We start from the raw sequence: 22,605 nt of genomic DNA on the forward strand, positions 1-22,605 counted from the left end.
TGAGTCACAGAAATTGAACATTTCCTAAGGATTTATTCGAGGACCTGATAACGTACATTAAAACGCGTTGCTGCAGCCACGCATTGGTTTTACTCCGAGCGAAAACAAACCCTGCCCTCGCACTCTGTCCCGCCATCCTCTGCGGGTCTCGCCCCCGCCCCGCCCCCTCGGTCCGCCCCGCCCCCTCGGTCCGCCCCCGCCCCTCGGTCAGGCCCCGGGAGGCGTGGCTTGTGTACCCACGTACGGAGCACGCTGAGGTCTGCGCGCGCAGCTCTCGCTGTAACGCGCCGCCGACTTGAACCGCAGTCCCGCGTAGTGGAGTGAGATGAGGCGGGCTCCAACGGCCGAGCCGTGGGGCGGGAGACGGAGCGGGAGCACGGCGTCGAGGGGGCGGCGTAGTGCAGGGCTCCGGCTCCTGCGCTAGGAGTGGAGCTGCAGTCGCCGGGTGAGAGCCGCAGGGGCCCGCCCTCCTAGCCCTCCGCTATGATCGACTCGGTGAAGCTGCGCCGCGAGAGCGCGGCCGACTTTTTCTCGCACTACGAGTACCTGTGCGCGCTGCAGGACTCGGTGCCGCTGCCCGCCGTGCGCGCCTGCCTCCGGGAGGGCGTGCTGGACTTCAACGCCGACCGCCTCCGCGTGGTGGACTGGGCGCCGCTGCTGAGCACCCTCAAGACCAACAAAGACCTGCCCCTCATCTCCATCCGGAGCTGCTTCCAGCCGTGGCTTGGGGAAACAGGTTTGTCGTTCCCGCTTCCGGTGCCCCTCGGTGCGGGGCGCGAAGTGGGTTCTTAGGTGCACGGTGCCTATGTGCAGTACTCAGGGTGTGCGACCTGGGATGCTTAACAGCTGGGCGACCCTGGGTGAGTCACTTAAGATGTCTGGGATTTCGTATTCTTATCCTTAACCTCACCCACGTTGTGTGGTGCTTGCAAGGATTCCCTGAGTGATCCCTAGAACGCTTAGAGTTTGGGAGCCGTGGGCATCTGAAAACGTTTTTACCACTTATTTGAACAAAAAATTGAGTCTAAAACCCACAAGCAATAATTTTTGTCATCAACGAAATATTGGTTTTTCTACCTTTAAAAAAAATGGTAAACGTCAACCTATTTATTATCTTTATTTTCTGATAGGAAAGTAAGCGAGTAGAAAATTAATACATTTCAGCCACTTATTTTCAGGAATGTGTATGAAAGAATAAGCGCTTTACAAATATATGCCATTTACAAAGGTAGTGTAATGTAGTTGGGAACCCAAATCCTCTGATAATATGGAAAACAGGTATGTCATGGTATATGACAAAACGGTGTTATTCTTTCTAGCACTTAGCACAACATTCTGGACATAATAGGGAAACAAAGAAGCTCACGTTTTCTCATTAGTAACTATCAAATAAGCGTAAAAGATTTTGTTAGAGATGAATGTGAAAAGTAAAGTGTATCTGAATCAAGACTGAGCTGTCCCAGGCAGGTTTTAGATCTGTTTTGAGGCTGGCTCACCTGACCCTGCAGTTTCCACATCTCAGGCAGTTGACTGGAGGAACCATGACCCTGAGGCTTCTGCCATACCTCACAGTGATTAGGCCCACTCTGCTCCCAGGGGGAATTGCATTTAGGATTACTTGATGGGACACATGATTCCACTTCTTAATGCTTTTGCTCCTAGTTTCTCTTTCCTTTTTAAATCTTAAATTTAGAATCTACTCTCCCACCCTAGATTATAGGTTTAAAGCAGAAAAGTTGACAATAAAAAAGGAAGAAAAAAATGAGACAAAAGGCATTCCATCTTCTACCATTCAGGGACAGCTTTTTTAAACATTTTGTATAGTTAATTCTCATTGTTTGCGGATTCTGTATTTGTAAATTCAGTTAAATTTATTTGTTAATTTTTTAAAAGTAGCATCATAGCAGGAAAGCACACAGGTATTGAAGGCAGCCTCTGGTTTGAATTCTGGAGCTTGCAGTCTGTGATCTGGATCAAGTTACTTCTTTGGGTGGGAGCTGTTTGAGACAGTGTCTCACTATGTATTTCAGACTGACCTTGACTCACTATGTACCCCAGGCTATTTTCTAACTCACAGTGATCTTCCTGCCTCTGCCTCCTGAGTGCTGGGATCACAGGTGTGTGCCACCATGCCAGCCTCAGCAAGTTATTTCTTGAACTACAATTCTCTCCTGTACAAAAGCATTAGAACAACTTTGTGCTGGATTCTGAGGATTAAAGCAGGTTGTGTGTGTCTGGTGCCACGGTGAGCTAAGTTTGCCCCTCCCCTGACTGAGGGAGGCAGCAAACAAACAAACTTCTTCCTTCGTGCTGTTTAAGAAGCAAGCCAGGGTGGTGCTGTCCACTGAAGGATATACAGCAGCCAGCCAGATGACAGGATGGAACAGTTTGTGTAAAAGTCTTGGAAATAGTAGAGAATATGGTAGGCAGGAGTTCAGGACTGAAATTTAGGGTTTGACAGAGAGCTGAGAGAGTTGAGACTAGAAACTTGGTGGGAGCAGGTAGGTCAAACAGGTGGTCAAGGAGTTCCATGTTTATGCCGAAGAGTGTGGGTAGCCACTGCAGGATGTTGAGATGGATTCTTGATTTAGGAACTCAGGATGGCCACCGAATGGAAGGCAGATTCAAATTGGAGGGAGAGTGAATTGTAATCAGCCCAAGTTAAAGTATGGAGAAGTGTTAGATTCCAGATACTGTAGAGGAGGGATGACTGGTGATCACTTAGCAGAGGGAGGGCCACAGGCTTGGGTGGCCCTTTTGAGTGGCCTCTTTCGGAGAGGCAGTGCAGCAAGAGTAGAGTGATGAGAGGATCTGTTTTTCATTGCCATCCAGATGTGTCTCTGCTGGGCAGGCTGGGCCCAGAGTGCAGATTTGGGTGTGGGGAAGGATGAGTGTGTAAAGGCAGCAGAGTTGCCCTCTGAGTTGCTCTCAGAGAAGACTGAAGACTGAAGACTGGGAACATTAAAGACTCGAAAGAATTTTTTTTTTTTAAATGAATGGATTTGAATATGTTGTATCCTGAGAGCAAGAAGCCAAACAAGAGGGAGGTGTGAAGACTTCCGGGCAGAAGTAGTTGTTGATTTCTTTAAAAACCTGACCACTGGGCCGGGGATTTAGCTCGGTGGTTTCGCCGCCTGCTGCGCAAGCGCAAAGACCGAGTTCGATCCCCGGTAAAAACAAACAAACAAAAAAAACAAAAACCCTGACCACTTGCCCTAGGCCTCACCCCATTCTAGACTCTGAGGTTAGCACCGTGTGTGACCTCTTTTGCAGAGACAGTTCTGCACATCCCTGCTGAGAGAAGTAACAGCAGCCTCTGGCTCGTTCAGGTGTTAAACGTATTTTGCACCTCTCAAGGGACTTTACTTAACCAGGATCATAACAGAAATCAAAAGAAATGAAAGGTGAGAGGAAACTTAGAATCAAGGCAAGCATACTTGATCTTGACTGATATTTTATACTGAATATAAGAAAAACGTGTTACAGACCATCTCTCTTCAGGTATTCTTTGCCGAAATCTTAATCTCTTGCATCCAGTGGGTGCAAGCTGTAAATTAAAACTTCCTAGATACCACTTGTTCATTCTTAAATATCTTTTCCCTGCAAAAGCGCCTAGCTGGTTTTGCTGCCCCTGAACTCAGTTCCTTTCAGTTCATCTGCCTACCTCAGTTCAAGCGATCCTTTCTAAAATGAAAAAATGCTTAGTGTGGGGTATGGTTGTAGTGCACACCTGTAATCCCAGCACTCTGGAAGGATGAGGCAGAGGGATTTCAAGTTCAAGCCCAACCTTAGAACCAGTGACTTAGTGAGACTGTGTCTTAAAATAAAAAATTTTAAACGGGATGGGGGATATAGTTAAGTATGAAGGCCCTGGGTTTGTTTAATCCCCAGTGCTGCAAAGAGGAAAACAGTAGACTTACCACAATGCCTTAAGTGACTCACCCACAAAGGACCGGTGAGCATTGGTGTCACTGCTTCAGCTCTTCACAGCAGCACTGAAATCTGAGCTGTGCCTTCATTTGGCAAGTGTCATGGGGCTAATTATCCCCAGAAAAAGGGGTGTTTTGTCCTGATTTTTCTGAAGCAGGTGCCTTTTTCTAGTCATTCCCTTTAATTGGGCCTCCAGCCGTAGGGCACGTTTTTCTAACCTTCTGGGTTACTTCCTGTGCCCGTGGTAGCCCTGGTCTTCACTTGACAGATAAAAGCCACCTCTCTCCCAGGCTTTCTTCAGTATCCTTTCTCCGCTTCCTGTTCTCGTCCTCTGCCTGTGTGGGGTACTGCCATCTCTCCTGCAGTATTTCTGGGGCCTGGCCATGTCAGGCTGGGATGCACTCACACACTCCACTCCCTCTGTGGCAGACACATTACTCCCTCGGAGCCCATTTTCATCTTTCTAGGTTCAGCTTCCCATTTCTCTTGAAGCCATGCCTTGGGCACAGCTTGTTTGTCTCTGTAAGAACTTCTGTGTACATGGTTTCTATTTCCATATCCCATGGGAGTTACCATGTGTCAGTCCGTACAAGGACTCTAAGGACCTGGTTCAGTTCTACACCTTAGCTCTCTCTGAGCAGATGTTTTTTAATGATGTAGTTGAGATCACTAATTTTGCAGTAACTCTGCTTCAGGTTCTAACATAAATAAGGTTTACAGAAGTCGTGTTCCTGCGATAAGATCCAAAGATGTGACCTTCCAGTTATGTAGAGCTCTTAAAGGCTGTTTAAATATATCAAGCATGCTGAGGAACCTGGAACTAAATGGACTCCTTCTGAGAGAGAGAGATTTAACTATTTTAACAAAGGTAAAGCCTTCTCCAGTGTGGCTTGCAAACATTTGATAGTTTTTTGGTGGTAGTGGGGTATTCAACAAATTTTTAACTTTTTTCTTCTTTTAAGGGATTGAATAAATCAACTTCATTGGTGCACCTGTCTCTTGCAAATTGCCCAATTGGAGATGGAGGTTTAGAAAGTGAGTTTAAATCTTGTTTAACTCTTATCCCACCAGACTGGCCTCATATTTGCCTACGTGCTGTGTTAGTCCCTGTCTGTGTTTTTTCTTGCCTGCTGTATCTAGCTGGGCTGCCTCCCGTAGCTGTTCAGACCTTGGTCCATTCTCACTTGTCATGAAAGCTGATGGTGCTGAATACTCTGAATAAATTAACTTTATTTCAGGTTATGTTAAGCCACATGTCACACAGATATGTACTGTTTGGTATTCTCTTGTGTTTTGTGTGTGCTCACTTTCTAAGGTGAAATGTTTGTTTGGGATAGGTAACAGCAAGATATAAAGAGAAAAAAATCATTTTTAAATAAGTAAAACAGTAATGCACTGTGATAGGTGCTAAGATAGAAAATATATGCTGAGTAGTATAGGTGCCATATAAAAGGCCAGCAAACTGATGAAGGAAGAGTCACAGACCTAATCACAGAGGGTGCCTGGGATGGGGTGCTGAGTAAGGAGTGTGTGTTTGCTGTGCAGAATCTTGGTCTGGAGGAATGAGGAAGCCCGAATTTCAGTTTGAGAGAACAGTTTGAGGACCTCTATCTTCTGTTACCCAGTGTGGTAGTGCTCTAGTATAGCAGTGTAGTATCTGATGCAATTCTGAGTTGGTATTGGACACTTAAATTGTCGATCAATAAGATCAAAATCTGTCTTTGAGAATGAAAACGGAGAGCTCCACTTTTTAGGTTTTTCTTTTTCAGATGTCTCAAAAGGTATATAGTACTTTACTGTGGGAAGGGAATAAATTTGCAATATTCAGAGTATTCAGTTTTAGCATCTAAATAGAATTAAACTGTTGTTATAAACTGGAATAACAGTTTGTTAGTGAAATTTTAGAATGCACCAGTTGCTTAAGAAGTTAAAAATACAATAGTAAACTACAAGTGGATAAACCAAGATTGACGAGATTAAGTTTTTCATCTTGTTATATGTGTGTGTTTTTTCTTTTTAGTTATTTGTCAAGGAATAAAGAACTCTGTCACTCTTAAGACAGTCAACTTCACGGAGTGTAATCTGACGTGGCAAGGAGCAGATCACATGGCCAAGATATTAAAGGTGATTTGTTGGTTCAAAATTGTGTGAAATGTGTTACTGTAATGGAAGTGCATTAATACTTTCATGTGAGATGGGAATATTTTGTCTTTTTGATTCATATGGTGATTGCAGTTTTAGTTTCATTAAAAGAATGTGAACCAGTGTTTAGCTTAGGGGTCAGTCATTTAGTAAAGGTAAACCTTGTGAGATTGTAACATGTTCTCACAGGCTTGATCCATTGGTGGTCAATGCATGACTGTCCCATCGGATGGCTTGTACCACTGGTGGTAAAAACAGATCTAATCACTTTTATCAGTCTTTTTACTAATAAAGTTAATAAAAAGCCACTCGATGGATCAGTCTGCATGTACCAATGGTGGTTCAAACTGCCCAGCAACAAGACAAAGTATAGCCCCATTGTGATTGTGTTAAAGTATAACGCATTGTGTTAAAGTATAATGCATTTCTGTCCTTGTGACAAAATAATTTTTATTTTGATCATGGTTTCAGAGGTGTCAGTTCATGGTCAGTGGGCTCCATTGCTTTGGGCGTGAGAAAAGGCCAAACATCATGATGGGAGTGTCTGGTAGTAGAGCAGGTCACTCAACTCATGATATCCAGGAAGCTAAGAAATGGGGAAAGCCAGAGGGGAAAGGGCTGAGTACCAGATGTAGTTGCCAAAGTCATGTTCCTATGACCCAGTTCCTTCAACTGCCCCACCCCCTAAGTTTCGATCACCTCCCAATAATGCCATCAAAGGATTAATCCACTGAAAAAATTAAAGCCCTCATGATCCAGTCACCTTCCCAAAAGCCTTACCTCTGAACACTTAAACATTTTAGATCCAAACCATAACATTCCACCCTGGCCTCAAAAATGACCATCTCATTATGCAAAATGCATTTAGTCCATTTCTAAGGGTTCCCAGGGTCTCAACAGTTCCAGTATTGCTGCAAAGTCCAAGTTCAAACTTTCTTCTTTTTCTTCTTAGCCACGTACCCCTGTAAAATTGAAAAAGCAGGTTACATACTTCCAACCCCCCACAGTGAGACAGGCACGAGGTAATACATAGCCATTCCAGATTGCATCCAAGTCCAGCAGGCAGGACAGGTGGAGGTGTGCTATGTGTTCCAGAGGGCTGGGCCAGCTCTCCCTCTATGGCCTTGCTGGTTGCAGCCCACATGGCCTCTCCTGGGCTGGCCTTGCCTTGCTCACTGCCTGCAGCTTGCCTTGGAAGATGATCCGTATTACTGGCATCTGTAACTTCCTGGGGGTTTCTGCTGCAGTTTCTGCTGCACTATTACAGCTTCACATACCATTCTTCAGGGCTGCCTCAGGGACCCCAGCCCTGCTACAAATTGCCTGGCCTCTCAGGCTTTCCTTTTAAATTTTGTGGAAGCCTCTATGACCCCATAACTCCTACACCAGCTCAAGCAGTAGCTGGAACTCCTTGTACCATCACTGCAGTGGCATAGTAAAATGAATCCTAGGGAAACAACTCCAGGTTGGTTCTCTGCTGGTAGAGTACCCTAGTGCTCCCTTCTGCCAATTCCCGAGAGTCCCTCAAGGCATTTTTCCTGTTGTCCCACGCACAGCACTTGGCTTCTTTTTAATGTCACTCATCTCTTCAGAAGTAACATATGCACTTCTAGCCAAATTGCAAGTTTTTCACATCTTTTTGTTGTTTTTTGCTTGCTTATGATTCTCACGTTGTCTGACCAAAAGCATCCAGCAGTACCCATCCCATGCCACAGCCTGAATGCTATATAGTCTTGAAATTTCCTCTGCCAGGTTAACTAGTGCATCACTTTTTTTTTTTTTTTTTGGTACCGGGGATCGAACTCGGGTCCTTGCGCTTGCGCAGCAGCCGGCGAAACCACTGAGCTAAATCCCTGGCCCTATCACTTTTAATTTATTTTCACACCAGGTGTCCATACGTATACAAAAAGTAGACAAGTTCTCTACCAGAATGCTCTAGTCCAGTTCCCAAAAGAGTTCTCATCCTGTGAAAAACCTCACAAGCATAGTTTTTACTGTCCACGTTCCTCAAAGCAGTCTGGTCTTTTCAGCTCCCACCACAATTATCCATTAAGTTCTGCTTACAGCATGTGGGGGCTTCTCGAAAACCAGTTCCAAAGGCTGCTGAACCACATAATCAGGTACATTCGTAGCAACATCCTACTTTTGTTACCAATTTCTCTCATTGGTCAGCTTTCTGTCCCTGTGACAAAATACCTGAGAGTAACAGCTTAGAGGTGGAAGGGCTTATTTGGGCTCTCAGTTTCAGTCCATGGTCTGCTGGCTTCCTTACTTTGTACCAGAGGCAGGGCAGAGCCTGGCAGTGGAAGTGGGTGGAGGAGGCTGCTCACTTCATGGTGGCCAAGAAACAAAGAATGAGAGCAGGAGCCAGGAAAGACCAGGGACAAAATACACGTTTCAGAGCCACACCCTCAGTAACTTGTCTCATCTAATTAGTCCCTACCTCCCACAGGCCCACTGAACTGAAATCATCAATGAATTCATCCCTCAGAAGCTTTGAACTAATTAATAGATTAGCCTCATCAGTGGATTAGAGTCCTCATAATCCAGTCACCTTCCAAAACCCATCATCTGGCAACACAATGAGCCTTTGGGGACATTTTAAACAACAACGTAGGATGCCTGTACTTCCGTGTGTTTAGTTACTGAAAATTTTTATGGCACTAAAAGAAACAGGTTTTTATAGTCTTCAGAGTTACCTAAATGACTCAAAATACTTTTTAACTGCTATAATGTATAAACAAAAATCACTTAAAAATATCATTGTACTGATTCTTTAACAACTTGTAGTTTTTATAATTACTGTGTTTAGGCCTGAAATCACTTTATAACTTGATCTGAAACCTTTTTTATAGTTTGTACACATCAGGGATAGACAAACTGTGGCTTGTGGGTTAAATCTAGCTGATCACCAATTTTTGTAAATAAAGTTTTATTGGAACACAGCCATACGCAATTGTTTACAAGCTAACTATGGTTACTTTTACCCTAATCCAGGAAACTTGAGTACTTGTAAAAGAAACTGTCTCACCCACAAAGCTGAAAATGTTAATTTTGGACCTTTACAGAACAAGTCCTCTCACCCTTATGTAGATATTGGTCGAGACCATGGATTGTGAAGTAGAAGTCATAGGCAAAAATCGTAGCTCTCCCATGTAATACCTTATGACCATGGCCAAATTATTTAACTCCTCTCTGTAAAATACATATGTAAGAAAACACTCTACCAATTATTCTGAGGGTTAAGTAAGCTATCTAAAAGAGTGCCCACAACATAATATGCACTATGCATTTGCTGTTATTTCCTTATGTTGCTTTTATGTAGTTATTCTTAGTAAAAATATGCCTGATTTTCCTTTCAGAGTACCATAGGAGATTTGAGTCTTTTGTTGTTTAAGCATCTAATATTTTTTTCTCTTAAAATCAGTGTTTAGGTTCTGCTGCCTGCCTTGCATGCTCAAGGACCCGAGTTCGATCCCTGGTACCAAAAAAAAAAAAAAAAAAATCAGTGTTTAGGGTTGGAGATGTAGCTAAGTGGTAGAACAGATGCCTAGCATCCATGAGACCCTGGGTTCGATCCCCAGTATTGTGAAAAGAAGAAAGAAAAAAATTTAAAAGTCTGTGTTCCATATTACCAAAACTTTATGTGTTGTTGTTTTTGGTTCTTTATTTTTTTGGAGACAGGGTCTCACTGTGTAGTTCAGGCTGTCCTTGAACCTACTGTGTAGCCCACATGGGCCTTGAACTCATGGTGATCCTCCTGCTTCACAGTGCTAGTTTAGCCTCCTGAGTGCTAGGATTACAGGTGTGGGCCACCATGCCCGGCTTATGAGTAGAGTTTAGAGAAGTGATTACAATATGTCTTTAAGACATCCCTATGGTTAAAAATCAAACCATTAATTTCCTAAAGTATGTCAGAGGGGTCTTGCTTTTTCTGGGGCACTCAGGTTGGTGTGCTTGTGCTGAAGAAGTATGTGAGATCCTTTGGGATAGAAGAACAAAATGGAGTCTGTATTTATTGTTGTGTTACTTAAATAATATTTGTTGTTTCTGTGTAGTTCAAGATGTGAAGAAAATATTTATGCAGAGTGCCATGTATGTAATTATTAATAAATAAGGGATATATTTGGAGACTACTAGAGAACAAAATGATAAATTTAGAAGTTCAGCAGTGATAGAATTTTAAACTAGTTCTTTAACTTGGCAGATAAGGAAAATAAAATTCTTAAAAGTTACTTGACTTATCAGTTTATATAACTAATCTGCCGCAGATCACCCAGTGGCTGGAGTTACACAGCTAATGTGGACTCGGGTCTGGTCACTGGACTCCTAAACCAGAATCTACTGTTTAACATTCTGAGTGAGTGGACTGTGTGTGTGTGTGTGTGTGTGTGTGTGTGTGTGTGTGAAGAAAGCACTGACATAATCAGCAATGTTTAGTTTCCTTGTAGTTTTCCTGTTTTTTACTCAGCTGTCTTAGTTTCATGCTGTTGACTCTTTGAAGTACCAGGCATTGAGAAGGCATGAGGAGACATGGGCTGAGAGCCTTCGCTATAGGAGGCCTGATCTTGACTGCATGGCTGGCCTGAGGCGCATCACATTGAACTGCAACACATTTGTTGGGGACCTGGGTGCACGTGCTTTTGCGGACTCTCTTAATGAGGATTTATGGCTTAGAGGTGAGTGAAATGAACTCCCAAAGTTGAAAGTAGTGAATTTTTAAATATCAAGTATGTTTAGCTCTTATAATGTTGTAATGACAATGCTTTAATAAGGCTCCGATGTTTTCTTCTGATGTAAGCATTTTTAATCTGAGTGTTGCAAAGTTACTCAGACTGCCCTCGAATTTGCAATCCTCCTGCCTCTGCCTCTTGAGTAGCTGGAATTACAGGCATAGTCCAGCACACCTAGCTTTCCTTTGGTGAGCTGAAAGTCTGAGGGGGCTGCATCTTGTTTAAGTGTCTCCTCCTTTTCTTTTCTTCTACTTTCTTTTCTTTGTTTAATTTCTGGGTTGATGCTTATAGGTTCGTCATGGCAAGTAGCTTTATTGTCAGTACTCAGAACCCTTAGAAATAACTCCTCAGAGATGTGTCTTCCAGGTATAGCTGACTTGGGTTTTGAGTCTGTTGCAAGATCCTACCTCTTTAAATTATTGGGAATCAGAAGTTGCTGCCTACTTGGCCCAGTGCCTGGTTCTTTGGCATTGGCGTATAGTATTTTTTAAGACCTTTAGGCAATCTCAGTCTTGGTCTACCAGGAAGAACAACTGATTAACACAGTTACATCACCTTGGCTAAAGTAGTACAATCAGCAATAACATTAGCATCAAACACAGCCTAGAAAATGACAAATTATGGTAACTATTAATTTGCCCCCTTTAACCATCTGAACTAGATTTGTGGTTATATAGCAAAATCTAGAACAAACTAGAAAATTATATGCAATAAATAAGCCCTCACTGTGGCAATTTTACCCTAAGGGGAGAAGATTTTGAAGGAGTTAGGGGGAAAAATAGAAGATGAGTTTAGAAGCATAGCTGGAGGACAAAGGAAGATCATACAAACTTTGGGAAACTGGTAAAGAAGACAGAAGGGAAAGAGAAGAAATAAAAACAAGAGAACAACCACAACAGAAAAAAGCTAGAAACTGTATTCACACTCATGTAAAAACAAGAACAATCAAGAAAAAATAAAACAACAAAAACCAAAACCAGAAGAGGAAAAGAAAAGGGAAAAAAATGAAGAAAATAAAAAAAAAAATCCAGTTTAAGGTGTGTCTCTGCTGCCACTGGTAGACAGTGCAGGCAGGCAGAGTCCAGATCTAAGTTATTTAATCCTAGCAAACCAACTGTTGATTATGGCGGGTTTGTAGATAATCCCAGCAAGCCTGGACCTTTAGTTCCACTGAAGTTCAGGCTGGTTTCTGGCTATGAGGCTGGGACCAGGTTTGTTGAATCTGCCACAGTCTGTGTGCCTCCTGCTAACTTGAACTTGGCACCCTCACCACAACACCAGAAGCCACTAGATGGAGTCATAGATAGCTGTTCTGGTTTCCAAGCTCAGTTGGCCCCTCTCCAAGATGGCTACTGGTCAGCCACCCTCTCTGGGTGATGTCTGAACCCAAATAACTCACCAGCCCCTGAAGTCTGGTGCGTCTACTGCTCTGTTACACAGGTGTATTTGTCCATGGAGGCCTCTGGGGTCGCCAGCAATCATAGTGCGTCTGCAGGTTCCCACACTGTGAATCCATGCTTTGGGATACAGTGCTGCCTGCTACCTCCCTCTTTTTCATTCAAGTCTCTCTTGGCTCTCCCTGTGGACTACAGTTCTCTCTTCAGATCCTTGGTCCTGGAAACCCATTTCTTTCCTTCTCATGTCCAATGTCTGAACATCATATCCCAGAGAGGTTCTTTCTCTGCTGCTCACCACTCCACTGTCTTATCGAAGGTTCCACCCAGCTTTCATTAATAAATTCTTTGGATTATATGTATCTCCTTAAACTTTTTTGTCATTTTTATTTTTGAAGCTAATAGTTCTTATATTTCCTTTAACTTTTTAAATATATTTTTTAGAGATTTCTTTTGAGTTCAAGATCATACTCAAGGAATATGATATAATTTCTGAGCTCTACCCAATATTTCCCTGTGTCTTTTATGCTTCCAGTAGCATCTTTACTAAGTGTGAATTGATAGTCATTCTGTGATTTTTTTTTTCTTCTCATAGATTGTGTACTTTTCAACTCCGTGATTGTAAAATATGTTTATTGGTACTAAAGGGAGGATAATTGTAGCACATCCAAGAAGTAGGGTTTTGAGGGGTGTTGGGCTTTTTTTTCCCCAGATTATGTGTTTGTATATGCTGTTCTGCTTTTTTCAATACTCAAGATTAAAAACCTGCCATGACTAGTCTTGTTCAAGAATCTCCCAGGTGTAAATGAGAGCTGTCTGTATTTGTTAAATCTGTGTAGAGTTGGCAAATGACTCACTGTTTTTCATCAAAGCACTTGACCTGCAACAGTGCGGCCTCACCAGTGATGGAGCCCAGGCTTTACTAGAGGCCCTGGAAACCAACAGAACTCTGGTGGTTCTGGATATAAGAAAAAACCCACTCATTGGTATGTCACCACTTGTTTTGTACTGATTAACAAACAGTGGAAGAAAAAGAATTTGTTCAAATACTGACAATTTTTTAACCTTTATATATTTAGTTTCCTAAACTTTTCTCATCTTATAGTTCTTTGTTTTTAGTAGGTAACCTTTACTGATAAAATGAGTTGTACTTGTAAATTTTTCTTGGCTGCTGCTCTGAATAGGTCTGAACCCTGATAATAAACCACTGGATTAGGCACCTGTGCAGGTTAGCAGTTAACCAGCTAGACAAAAAGTCTTGCCTTCGTGAAGCTTGCATTCTAGTGAGGAAATTCAGATATAAATGAGTAAACAAGTAAATAACTTTAAACAGTGGAAACTGCAAAAATACCTTAGGATGAGATAGATGGGCCAGTGGGGCTATATTACATAGGGTTGTTAGTGGGCATAAACAGAGCTGAGTGAGGAGAGGAGCACGCCGTGAAAGTTCTGGGGAAGTACATTCCAGGGCAGGGAAGCACTAAGCATGTAGGCACATGCATGTGGCATGGCGGGCGGAGCGTTAGGGAAAGCCAGGGGCCCCACACGGTTGACACCGAGTGAGGGAGATGTGAAATCCAGCAGCTAGCCAGGGATCCAGGATCACAAGATCTTGAAGGTCAGCCTAAGGAATTGGACTGTGCTAAATGAGCTGGAGAAAAGCATGATCAGAGTGCTATTTCCGTCAGATGACCCTGGAGTGGAGAACAGGCCTGTAGACAAGGATAAGAGAATCTGTGACCAGAGAGGATCCCATTATAGTGAGCCAAGAAAAAGGTGGTTGTGGCTGACCTTAGGATGGAAGGTTGGAAATGATGCAAAGTGGTTAAAGCAAGGTGTAACCAAGAAGACTTTCTGATACATTAGGTATGGGACATGAAGGAAATAGTAATTTTAAAAATGTCCTAGATGCGTATGTACACAACTAGGCTGTACCACTAACCAAGAAAAGATCAACCTTGAGGATTTATCATGACTTTTATTTGACTATGTTAGTTGCCTTTTAGGTATCTTAAGTGTCTGGAAGTGTCCAGGCTATTGGTTTTCTATCTGAAGATGTCCAAAGCCCCTTTAGTTTGATCTTTGCTGCTGCCAAATTAGTAGCCACTAGGGGGCAATATGCAAGGTAACAAACTTTGATCTTGTTTTTGAGAAAAGAAGTTAGAATATTCAAAGGGGGAAATAAGTATTAATTAATGTGGGCTTAATATTTACTTTTATGGAAAAAACAATAATTAGTTGGCTTTTGTTTTTAAATGAATATAGCCACTCATTGGAAAACAGTTAATACAATTTCAATTTTCATTTTACTTTAGATCATTCTATGATGAAAGCAGTTATCAAAAAAGTTCTCCAGAACGGAAGGAGTGCTAAGTCAGAGGTATAACATGTTTCAGTCCTCTAGAAAGGATTTCTTTTTTTACTGAGTGTAATTAACAAATAAGATCATACATTTAAAGCGTACAGCATCATGTTTTGAGAGACATACATGTTATGAAATGATGACTGCAGTCCACCTAATTAACATACCCACCACCTCACATGCTTAGAGCAATTCTTAATTTCCTCTGCTTAGAAATAGTTTATAATAGTGCAAGTCAGAAGATACTCTTAAAAAGAATGTGCTCAGTCGGAATCTCACTGCCGGGGACAGATTTAGGACAATTGAGTGAACACCGATTTAGGTGATTTCTTACTGTCAATACATGAAGGCACTCTTGAAAATAAAAATTGGCAGTGTTTGCTGCTTTCTAATCTATTTTAACCAAGTGCACTGCTAGACACCTATTCACCTGTATAAATTGATGTCAATCTCATGACCTGTTAATGATATAGTAAATTTATTAGAATTTGTCTTTATCTTTAATTGTTTTTTCTTCTGATTTTAATAAAATTGTCAAGGCGTTTTTCTGCCATCTGAAATTTTCAATCAAATCAGGTTGCTTTTCTGTTTTTGAAAATATTGTGTGATTTTTTTTAAATTGAGGTCCCAAAATGGCAAGTTGCAAAGCTTTTATAATATCTTAATATTTCTAGTTAAGATCAAATGCTTACATATTAGCTGTAACTGAAATTACCTGTATCTCTTTTCTAGTACCAGTGGATGACTTCTCCATCAGTGAAAGAATCACCTAAAACTGCTAAACAGAAAAAGAGAACTATAATTCTAGGAAGTAGTCGAAAAGGAAAAGCTACTATTAGAATTGGTAACCTTTCTCACTTGGCTTTTTAATGCTACTGAAATGCATACCCGTCCTGGATTTCAGTGTGTTAAAATTGCTTCTCACTGATACTTAGAACCGGTATTGACTGCATGCATATTATAAGACTAATTGTTCTGATACAGCTTATGAGAATTTAAGGAATGTAGAAATAGTAAATGAATCATTAGGGAATGAATGCTAGTATTTCCATTTTTTAAATTAGCCATCTTTATTGTTTTTCATAAAATGTTCATCACTTTGAATGTTTCCTGGTTGATGATTACTTCTCATGCTTTTTCACTTGAAATTTGGTGTGCCCTTTGGTCACAGTTTTACCTGTGTTTTTGAGTGATTTTTTTTTTTCCCCTCCCTGGTACTAAGGGTCAGACACAGGGCCTCAGACATGCTAGGCAAGTCCTCTACCACTGAGCCACCTCCATAGCCTGATGATTTTTCTTAAATGAAAAACTCTCTTTTCCTAAAGTTATAGGAAAATTTCTATCCAGTTCCATTTTTTCCCCATGTTCTTTCCTTCTTCTTTGCAAATTCTTACTCAATTATTAGATAACACTCTTTCAATGAAGGAAAAAAACCCCAAAATATATATAATAGTTAAAAGACAATGATGCAGACAAGTTTATTGACCCTAGAGGGAATGTTTTAGAAAAACATTTTCTAAATATTTTTTATAACATGTATTTAAATTTTCCAAATAATAGTTAATCTGAAGCTAATCTGAATAATTTCGTGACCAAGAATATTAGATAAAAAGTCTTTTTCATTAAACTCTTTAACAACTCGTAATATAAATTTCAAATTCTCTGAATATGTTTGGTATAGTTATACTAATATTTTTATGTTGTTTCTGTAGAATCCTTAGTCTTTACTTAATAGAACATATTGTGTTTATCACTTTTTTTTGGAGTAAAAATGGATGACAGTGGAATAAATGAATCCAAATCTAATAGGAAAGTGACCTTTCCTTTTTTTTTTTTTTTTTTTTTGGTACCGGGGATCAAACTCAGGTCCTTCCACTGACAAGGCAGATGGTGGGACCACTGAGCTAAATCTCTGGCCTGAAAGTGACCTTTTCTTATAATATCTTTGAATTTTGAAAATGTAAAACCATAAAGACTTGGACACAATTTTTTTTATGTTTATAATCTGCCAACTTTTCAGAAAAAGGTTTATGACTTTAGTTACATACTAGATACATCAAGATCACTGAACAATTAATGACAAATAATCTTTTATTTCACTTAAAAAAAGTTATTTGAAGGCTGGGGATTTAGCTCTGGCCCTGTGCCTGCCTCAACAAGCGCAAGGTCCTGAGTTCGATCCCTGGTACCAAAAAAAAAAAGGTTATTTGACTTAATATGATTGACCAGTACATTTAAAAATGGCTAATATGGAAATTTTTTATGTTGTGTGCATTTTAGCATGACTTTAGAAAAATATGTTAATGATTTTTGTTTAGGTTTTATAAAGGTATTGCATTGACATAACATTGGAAATAAACATAGAAGCCACTTTAAGTTTCACTGTCCTGTCAAGTAATACTTAATTTTTCTTTCTCTTCTTGTTGTCTAAAAATGTAATCTCACATAGCTTAAATATAATTCTCCTTTTTACTTCATATTAAGTTAAAATTTTATATGAGCCATAGTTATATACATTTGTTTTGGTATGGGGGATTGAACTTGGATCGAACTCGGGTCCTTACACTTGTGAGGCAGGCGCTGGAACCACTGAGCTAACTCCCCAGCCTAGTTATATACATTTTAATGCATTCACAAGGATTCTTTGATTGATGGCTCAATATTTTGAACTGGTGAAAAATTGGAAAAAACGTAAATGTAAAATTATTTTTTAAAATCTTTCCATAAACATCTTCATAAATATACTTTCTTGTTTTTAATTAAAAGATGTGTGCGTTTGATTCACCAGTAACTGACTTATTTGTAGTAAGTAGTTATCAATGTATTAAATAGTAACTGAGTACTTATGAAATTGAGGAAAGTGTAGGATATGTCTACCAGTTTTTATTTGACAACAGTGATATTTTATTAGTTGATCACATAATATACACAAATTGAAATTTGTTATATCACATTATTAAAAGTTCATGTCATGCATTAAGCTTCATATATATTAAGTTCATATCATATATTAAGTTGGTGTTTTGATGTTATTAAAAATAGGAAAAATATGTCTAAAACATTAAAAATTCTGTAATTTTAGTAGCTGGTATGTTATAGTATCGTGAGATGAAGATAGGTGGAAAAATTTTGTTTTCTAGTATGGTTAAAGAAAGTGGGAAATGCGATTGAAGTTTGCAAGCTCACTGGGCAATTTTAAGAATAATTTTATTTGGGGGGCTTTTTTTTTTGCATCAGTTATTTGAAGACTTAGAGGTAAGCCAGATCAGTGTGTTGGCTGTATAGGTTTCAGTGAGAACAGGGTTTGGATATTTTATGTGAATTATATCATGATCATATTGTAGTTATGTGTGTAGAAAGATTAAAAGCTATCATTAGATTTGTTTTCATCTCTTAATAAGTATAATTCTCTTTGTTTCAGTTTTAGGGTTTGCATTATTTTCTGAAAATTTTTCTTTTTTTTTTTGTACCAGGGATTGAACTTGGGTCCTTGCGCTTATGAGGCAGGTGGCCGAACCACTGAGCTAAATCCCCGGCCCTATTTTCTGAAAATATATGCACACAAACATTTCTCGTATGAAGAACGTTAAATTAAAAAACAAAAGTGGAGGGCCAGGGATTTATTTAGCTCAGTGGTTCTGCCACCTGCCTCACAAGCACAAGGTCCCGAGTTCGATTCTTGGTACCAAAAAAAACACACAAAAAAACAAAAGTGGAATAGCACAAGATGAACAGAGCTCCTATGTATTTTAAGAAACATGTAAATATACCCAGAGAAATAGCATAGAACCATGTGTTTGTTGTCACAGCACTTTATTTTAAATACCATCCTAACTCTGCCAAAGTAGATCTTACATAGTAAAATAGATTGGAAGGATAAATGTAACCATTTAAATAAACCTATATTATTTGTTCTCAGTAATATTAAAGACAAATATTGAAATGTGAGTTTTCACATATGGTTTGAAAATATTTCATATAAAGATACTTGACTCTTTAATATTAAAAAAAAGTAGGGTTTCTCATAAATCTTCTTTTACCCAATAGAGTTTGTTTCTTTTGCGTTTTCTATAAAGTCAGATGAGCACCTAAAGTCAGCAGGCTTAGAGGGAACACTGACTTAACATTGACCACCCAGCCACCTTTAATATTTTAATAGTTTTTACATGCTAAAATTACTGTTGAGTTGAGATTTTGATCTAATTACAAGGTTCTGTTACCAGGAGTCCTAGATATGTCTGTGTTGATCTCTCTTAGAGATTCAGAAATGCCAAAGATGTTCTGAGATTTAGTGAATATTTCTGCATGATATATAATCTTTCATTCATTGAAATATATTTTCACTTATTTTTGCATGTTCTGCACATCTCATATTATTTACATTTTATGTAAAATAACTTGTTAATGTAGAGAACTTACGTTTTTAAAACACTGCTAACCTATTTAGAAATGGAAATCTCTTTTAATGGCCTAATTTCATTGTCTGTTGGGTCTACAGTCCTCCACTCTACCAGCTGAGCTATCGAAGTGTGCACTAATTTCATTGTCATTTGTATTCTTTTAAGAGTATGCACATAATAATTTGTAGACCTTTAGTGTATCTTGCTTTTTTGTTCTTAACACTGTCTCCAATACAGGATTGGCTACCAAGAAAGCTGCAAGTAGTGGAAGAAAATATACCCGTGCTAAAGAGTGCTATGCTCCTGAACCTCTCCCACCCGGTGTGTCTGGTTTCTTGCCATGGCGAACTGCAGAACGTGCTAAGAGAAGCAGGTAGGATATTTTTATTTTGTTTTAGTCATTCACAGTTCTTTATTTTGGAGTTTGTATTATACAGAAGTTCTCTGGTTGTTTCTATAAGATGATAAAGACTCAAGGATTCCTTGAGAATTCCTTGGAATCCCTTTAGGGGAAAAAAAAAAAGGAATCTTTTAATTTTTGTCTTGTTAGGTGAACTAGATTACTGTAGATTTTTTAAATGACTGATTTGGGATTATTCAAGAAATTGAGGATTAACAGTTGCTTAAGAAAGCAGAGAATTGATTTTAAATAGGACTGGAGATAGATAATATCTACCTCAAGTCAAGTCTGAATACCCATAGAAATTATCTCAACATCCATAGATATTATCTATCCTTAGATAATATCTATGTAAAATATCTGTTAAATTGCTGTGCATAATCTACATTAGGCAACTGACTTTTTTTCCACAAATGGTAAGCGTATATTGATATTTCATAAACTAGTGCTGAGGCCCCAGTTTTGCAGTTTTATGGTTTCATATCTTCTTAGAATACTTACTAATCTCTAGTCCATCATAATCAAAGGAGTTGTAAGTTAGAGAATGATTGCTATCTCTAGTTAAAAAAGTTAGACTGGAAATCTCAGTCATGCTGTACATAGGAGCTGCATGTGTCTCAAAGAGTTGTCACAGAACCATTCTGCTGCCGGGGATTTATAGCTCAGTGGTTCCGGCACCTGCCTCGCAAGCTTAAGGTCCTGAGTTCGATCCCCAGTACCAAAAACCAAAAATGTAGAACAAAACCATTCTGCTAAAGTCTGTTCAAATTTTGCCATAGCAGAGCTTTCCGAGTTCTTATTTTGAGGTTATTTCTTTACATAATTCTATATGGAGAGTGTACGTGATACTAATACATGTTAATTGGTGGTATGTTTACATTGGAATATGACTTAATTCATTGATATCTTTTTAGGGGTTTTCCATTAATCAAAACTCGAGATGTACCTAATCAGCTGCAGGTATGTAGTTATCATACTTACTACATGTAGAAGGTTGGAATGGAGCAGAGCTATTTTGTATGCTATGTATGTATGTATGTATGTACGTATGTATTTTTTTGAGACAAGGTCTCACTATGTAGTTCATGGTGGCCTTAAACTTATTATGTGGCCTAGGTAGTCCAGGCTGGCCTTGACTCACAGTGATCCTCCTGCCTTAGCCTTCGGGTGCAAGAATTATAAATGTGCTCCATTACACCCAGCATTCTATGCTTTTTAAAGTAGTTAGAGCCTTACAGAAAACATTTCCTACCCTGAAGTAAGCCTATCTAAAACTTGCTAGGTTGCTCTCCCAGTGCTAGGGGAGTTTGATCCCCGGTACCAAATAAATGAATGACTGAATGAATGAATGAATGAATGTAGCAATATTTTTTTTAAAAGCCCCCAGCGGCCTGCCGTTCCAGGGCGCAGCCCGTGTCGTGCCCGAGCCCTGCCCCTGTTGTTTGGGCTGTACCCTTGGGGCCAGGTTTGGGGAAAGTGAGGGCTGTGGGTGGTGCTATGATGTGAAACTGGATATTGAGTAATAAACAGTGTGGTTTGTAAAAAAAAAGAAAACCAAAACGTGTAGATATGTAGACGTGTAGATATGGCACATACTGGAGGCCTTGGGGCTTCACCTACACACAGTGTTTTTCCACTCCAATCATTAGCTTTTGCCCAGTTAAATGAATTTGACCATTTTGACCTGACACACAGAGCTGTGTCATACTCATAAATGTCCTTAACTTTTCAGGAATGATGTTTTGGGGATTCATATATGTCAATTCCAGATTCTAGAGCCAGAACAAAGCAATAAACGCTAGACCCTCTGTTTTCTCAGAGCTGCCCCTCCTCTGCCCAAGGGCATACACATTCCCCATCCTCTGCCTCCCAGGCTTGCAGCAAGCTCCTTCTGTCAGTGTCAGGTCCCCCTCCTAGTTGTGCTGGGAGCCTCAGGGTCCTTTTTTTTTCTTAATCTTATTGGTACATTTTAGGTATACAATATAATGACATTCATCATTGGAAATTTGCACCTTTAAATAATCTCTCTTTGTTCTTATTTTTTCCCCCTTCTCCTCCCCTCCCTTTAACCCCTCCATCATTACCTATTTACAACGACTTTGTTTCCATTTTTCCATTTTCTCATATTAATTCGATTCCCTTCTTTCCTTTCCCCTACCCCTCCCACTTCCCCTTCTGCTTTGCCCCTTCCTATTTCACATTACCTATCATACATTTTAGTCCTTATTTACACTTTGTTTCTCACACCGTAGAAACTATTTGGTATTTACACGTGTGTCCTATTTATTTCTTAAAAATGCTTCTTTTAATACTTAAAAGTACTGCCTCAGTGTGCATCCATTTAGCTATAAATGTCTTTAATTTCTTATTTTTTATGGCTGAGTAGTACTCCATTTTTTTAAAAAACACATTTTCTTTATCCAGCCTCCCGTTGATGGGCATTTGGGCTGTTTCCAAGTTTTAGCTATTATGAATTGTGCTGCTATGAACTTGGGTGCACATGTATCACTGTGGTGTGATTCTTTTAATTCTTTCGGGAAGATACCCAGCAGTGGAAGAGCTGGGTCAAATGGGACTTCCAGTCCTAGTTCTTTGAGGTATCTCCATACTGATTTCCACAGTGGTTGCACCAGTCTACACTCCCACCAGCAGTGGAGCAGGGTTCCTCTTTCCCCACAGCCCCACCAGCATTTGTTATTGGTTGATTTCATGATAGCAGCCATTCTTTCTGGAGTGAAGTGGAATCTCAGCATTGTTTTCATTTGCATCTCTCAAATGACCAGTGATGTTGAACATTTTTTCATACGTTTATTTGCTATTTGTACTTTGTCTGAGAAATGTCTGTTCATTTCAGATGCCCATTTTTGGATTGGGTCTTTAAATTTCGGAGGTCTGATTTTTTTAAGTTCTTTATAGATTTGAGATAGTAGACCTTTGTCTGAGGGACTGCTGGTGAAATTTTTTTTCCCACATTGTGGGTTGTCTCTTCACACTGCTGGTGGTTTCTCTTGCTGTGCAGAAGCTTTTTAATAAGAAGAGATCCCATTTGTTGATTGTTTGAGCTAGTTCATGGGCAACTGAGGTTTTGTTCATGAAATCTTTTCCTACACCAATTTCTTTAAGAGTTCTTCCTAAACTCTCTTCCACCCGGTTTAGTGTTTCTGTTTTAATATTTAGATCTTTAATCCATTTCAATTTTAGTTTAGTGCATGGTGAGAGGTACAGATCTAGTTTCAGTCTTTGG

General features: G+C 39.8%; 1 protein-coding gene across 5 annotated transcripts in view; it reads left to right on the top strand.

Annotated features, from left to right (window-relative positions):
- The first annotated feature begins 263 nt into the window (after positions 1-263).
- Positions 264-22,605, top strand: part of Cep78 (centrosomal protein 78) — a 40,535-nt gene continuing 18,193 nt past the window's right edge. The window contains exons 1-10 of one of the 5 annotated variants that reach the window (XM_004862543.3): positions 264-736; positions 4,626-4,798; positions 4,893-4,965; positions 5,951-6,054; positions 10,577-10,751; positions 13,072-13,185; positions 14,515-14,579; positions 15,294-15,405; positions 19,199-19,334; positions 20,276-20,321. In XM_004862543.3, the coding sequence (XP_004862600.2) occupies positions 484-736; positions 4,626-4,798; positions 4,893-4,965; positions 5,951-6,054; positions 10,577-10,751; positions 13,072-13,185; positions 14,515-14,579; positions 15,294-15,405; positions 19,199-19,334; positions 20,276-20,321 (1,251 nt within the window). In that variant the 5' untranslated portion in view covers positions 264-483. The remainder of the gene's footprint in view (positions 737-4,625; positions 4,799-4,892; positions 4,966-5,950; positions 6,055-10,576; positions 10,752-13,071; positions 13,186-14,514; positions 14,580-15,293; positions 15,406-19,198; positions 19,335-20,275; positions 20,322-22,605) is intronic. The other 4 variants (XM_004862541.3, XM_087184141.1, XM_087184140.1 and 1 more) reach the window with 4 other exon arrangements.

The sequence above is a fragment of the Heterocephalus glaber genome, unplaced genomic scaffold (genome assembly GCF_053883595.1).
Source record: "Heterocephalus glaber isolate CG9 unplaced genomic scaffold, H.glaber_assembly_v1.0 deba00001481, whole genome shotgun sequence".
In the NCBI taxonomy this organism is placed as follows: domain Eukaryota; kingdom Metazoa; phylum Chordata; class Mammalia; order Rodentia; family Bathyergidae; genus Heterocephalus; species Heterocephalus glaber.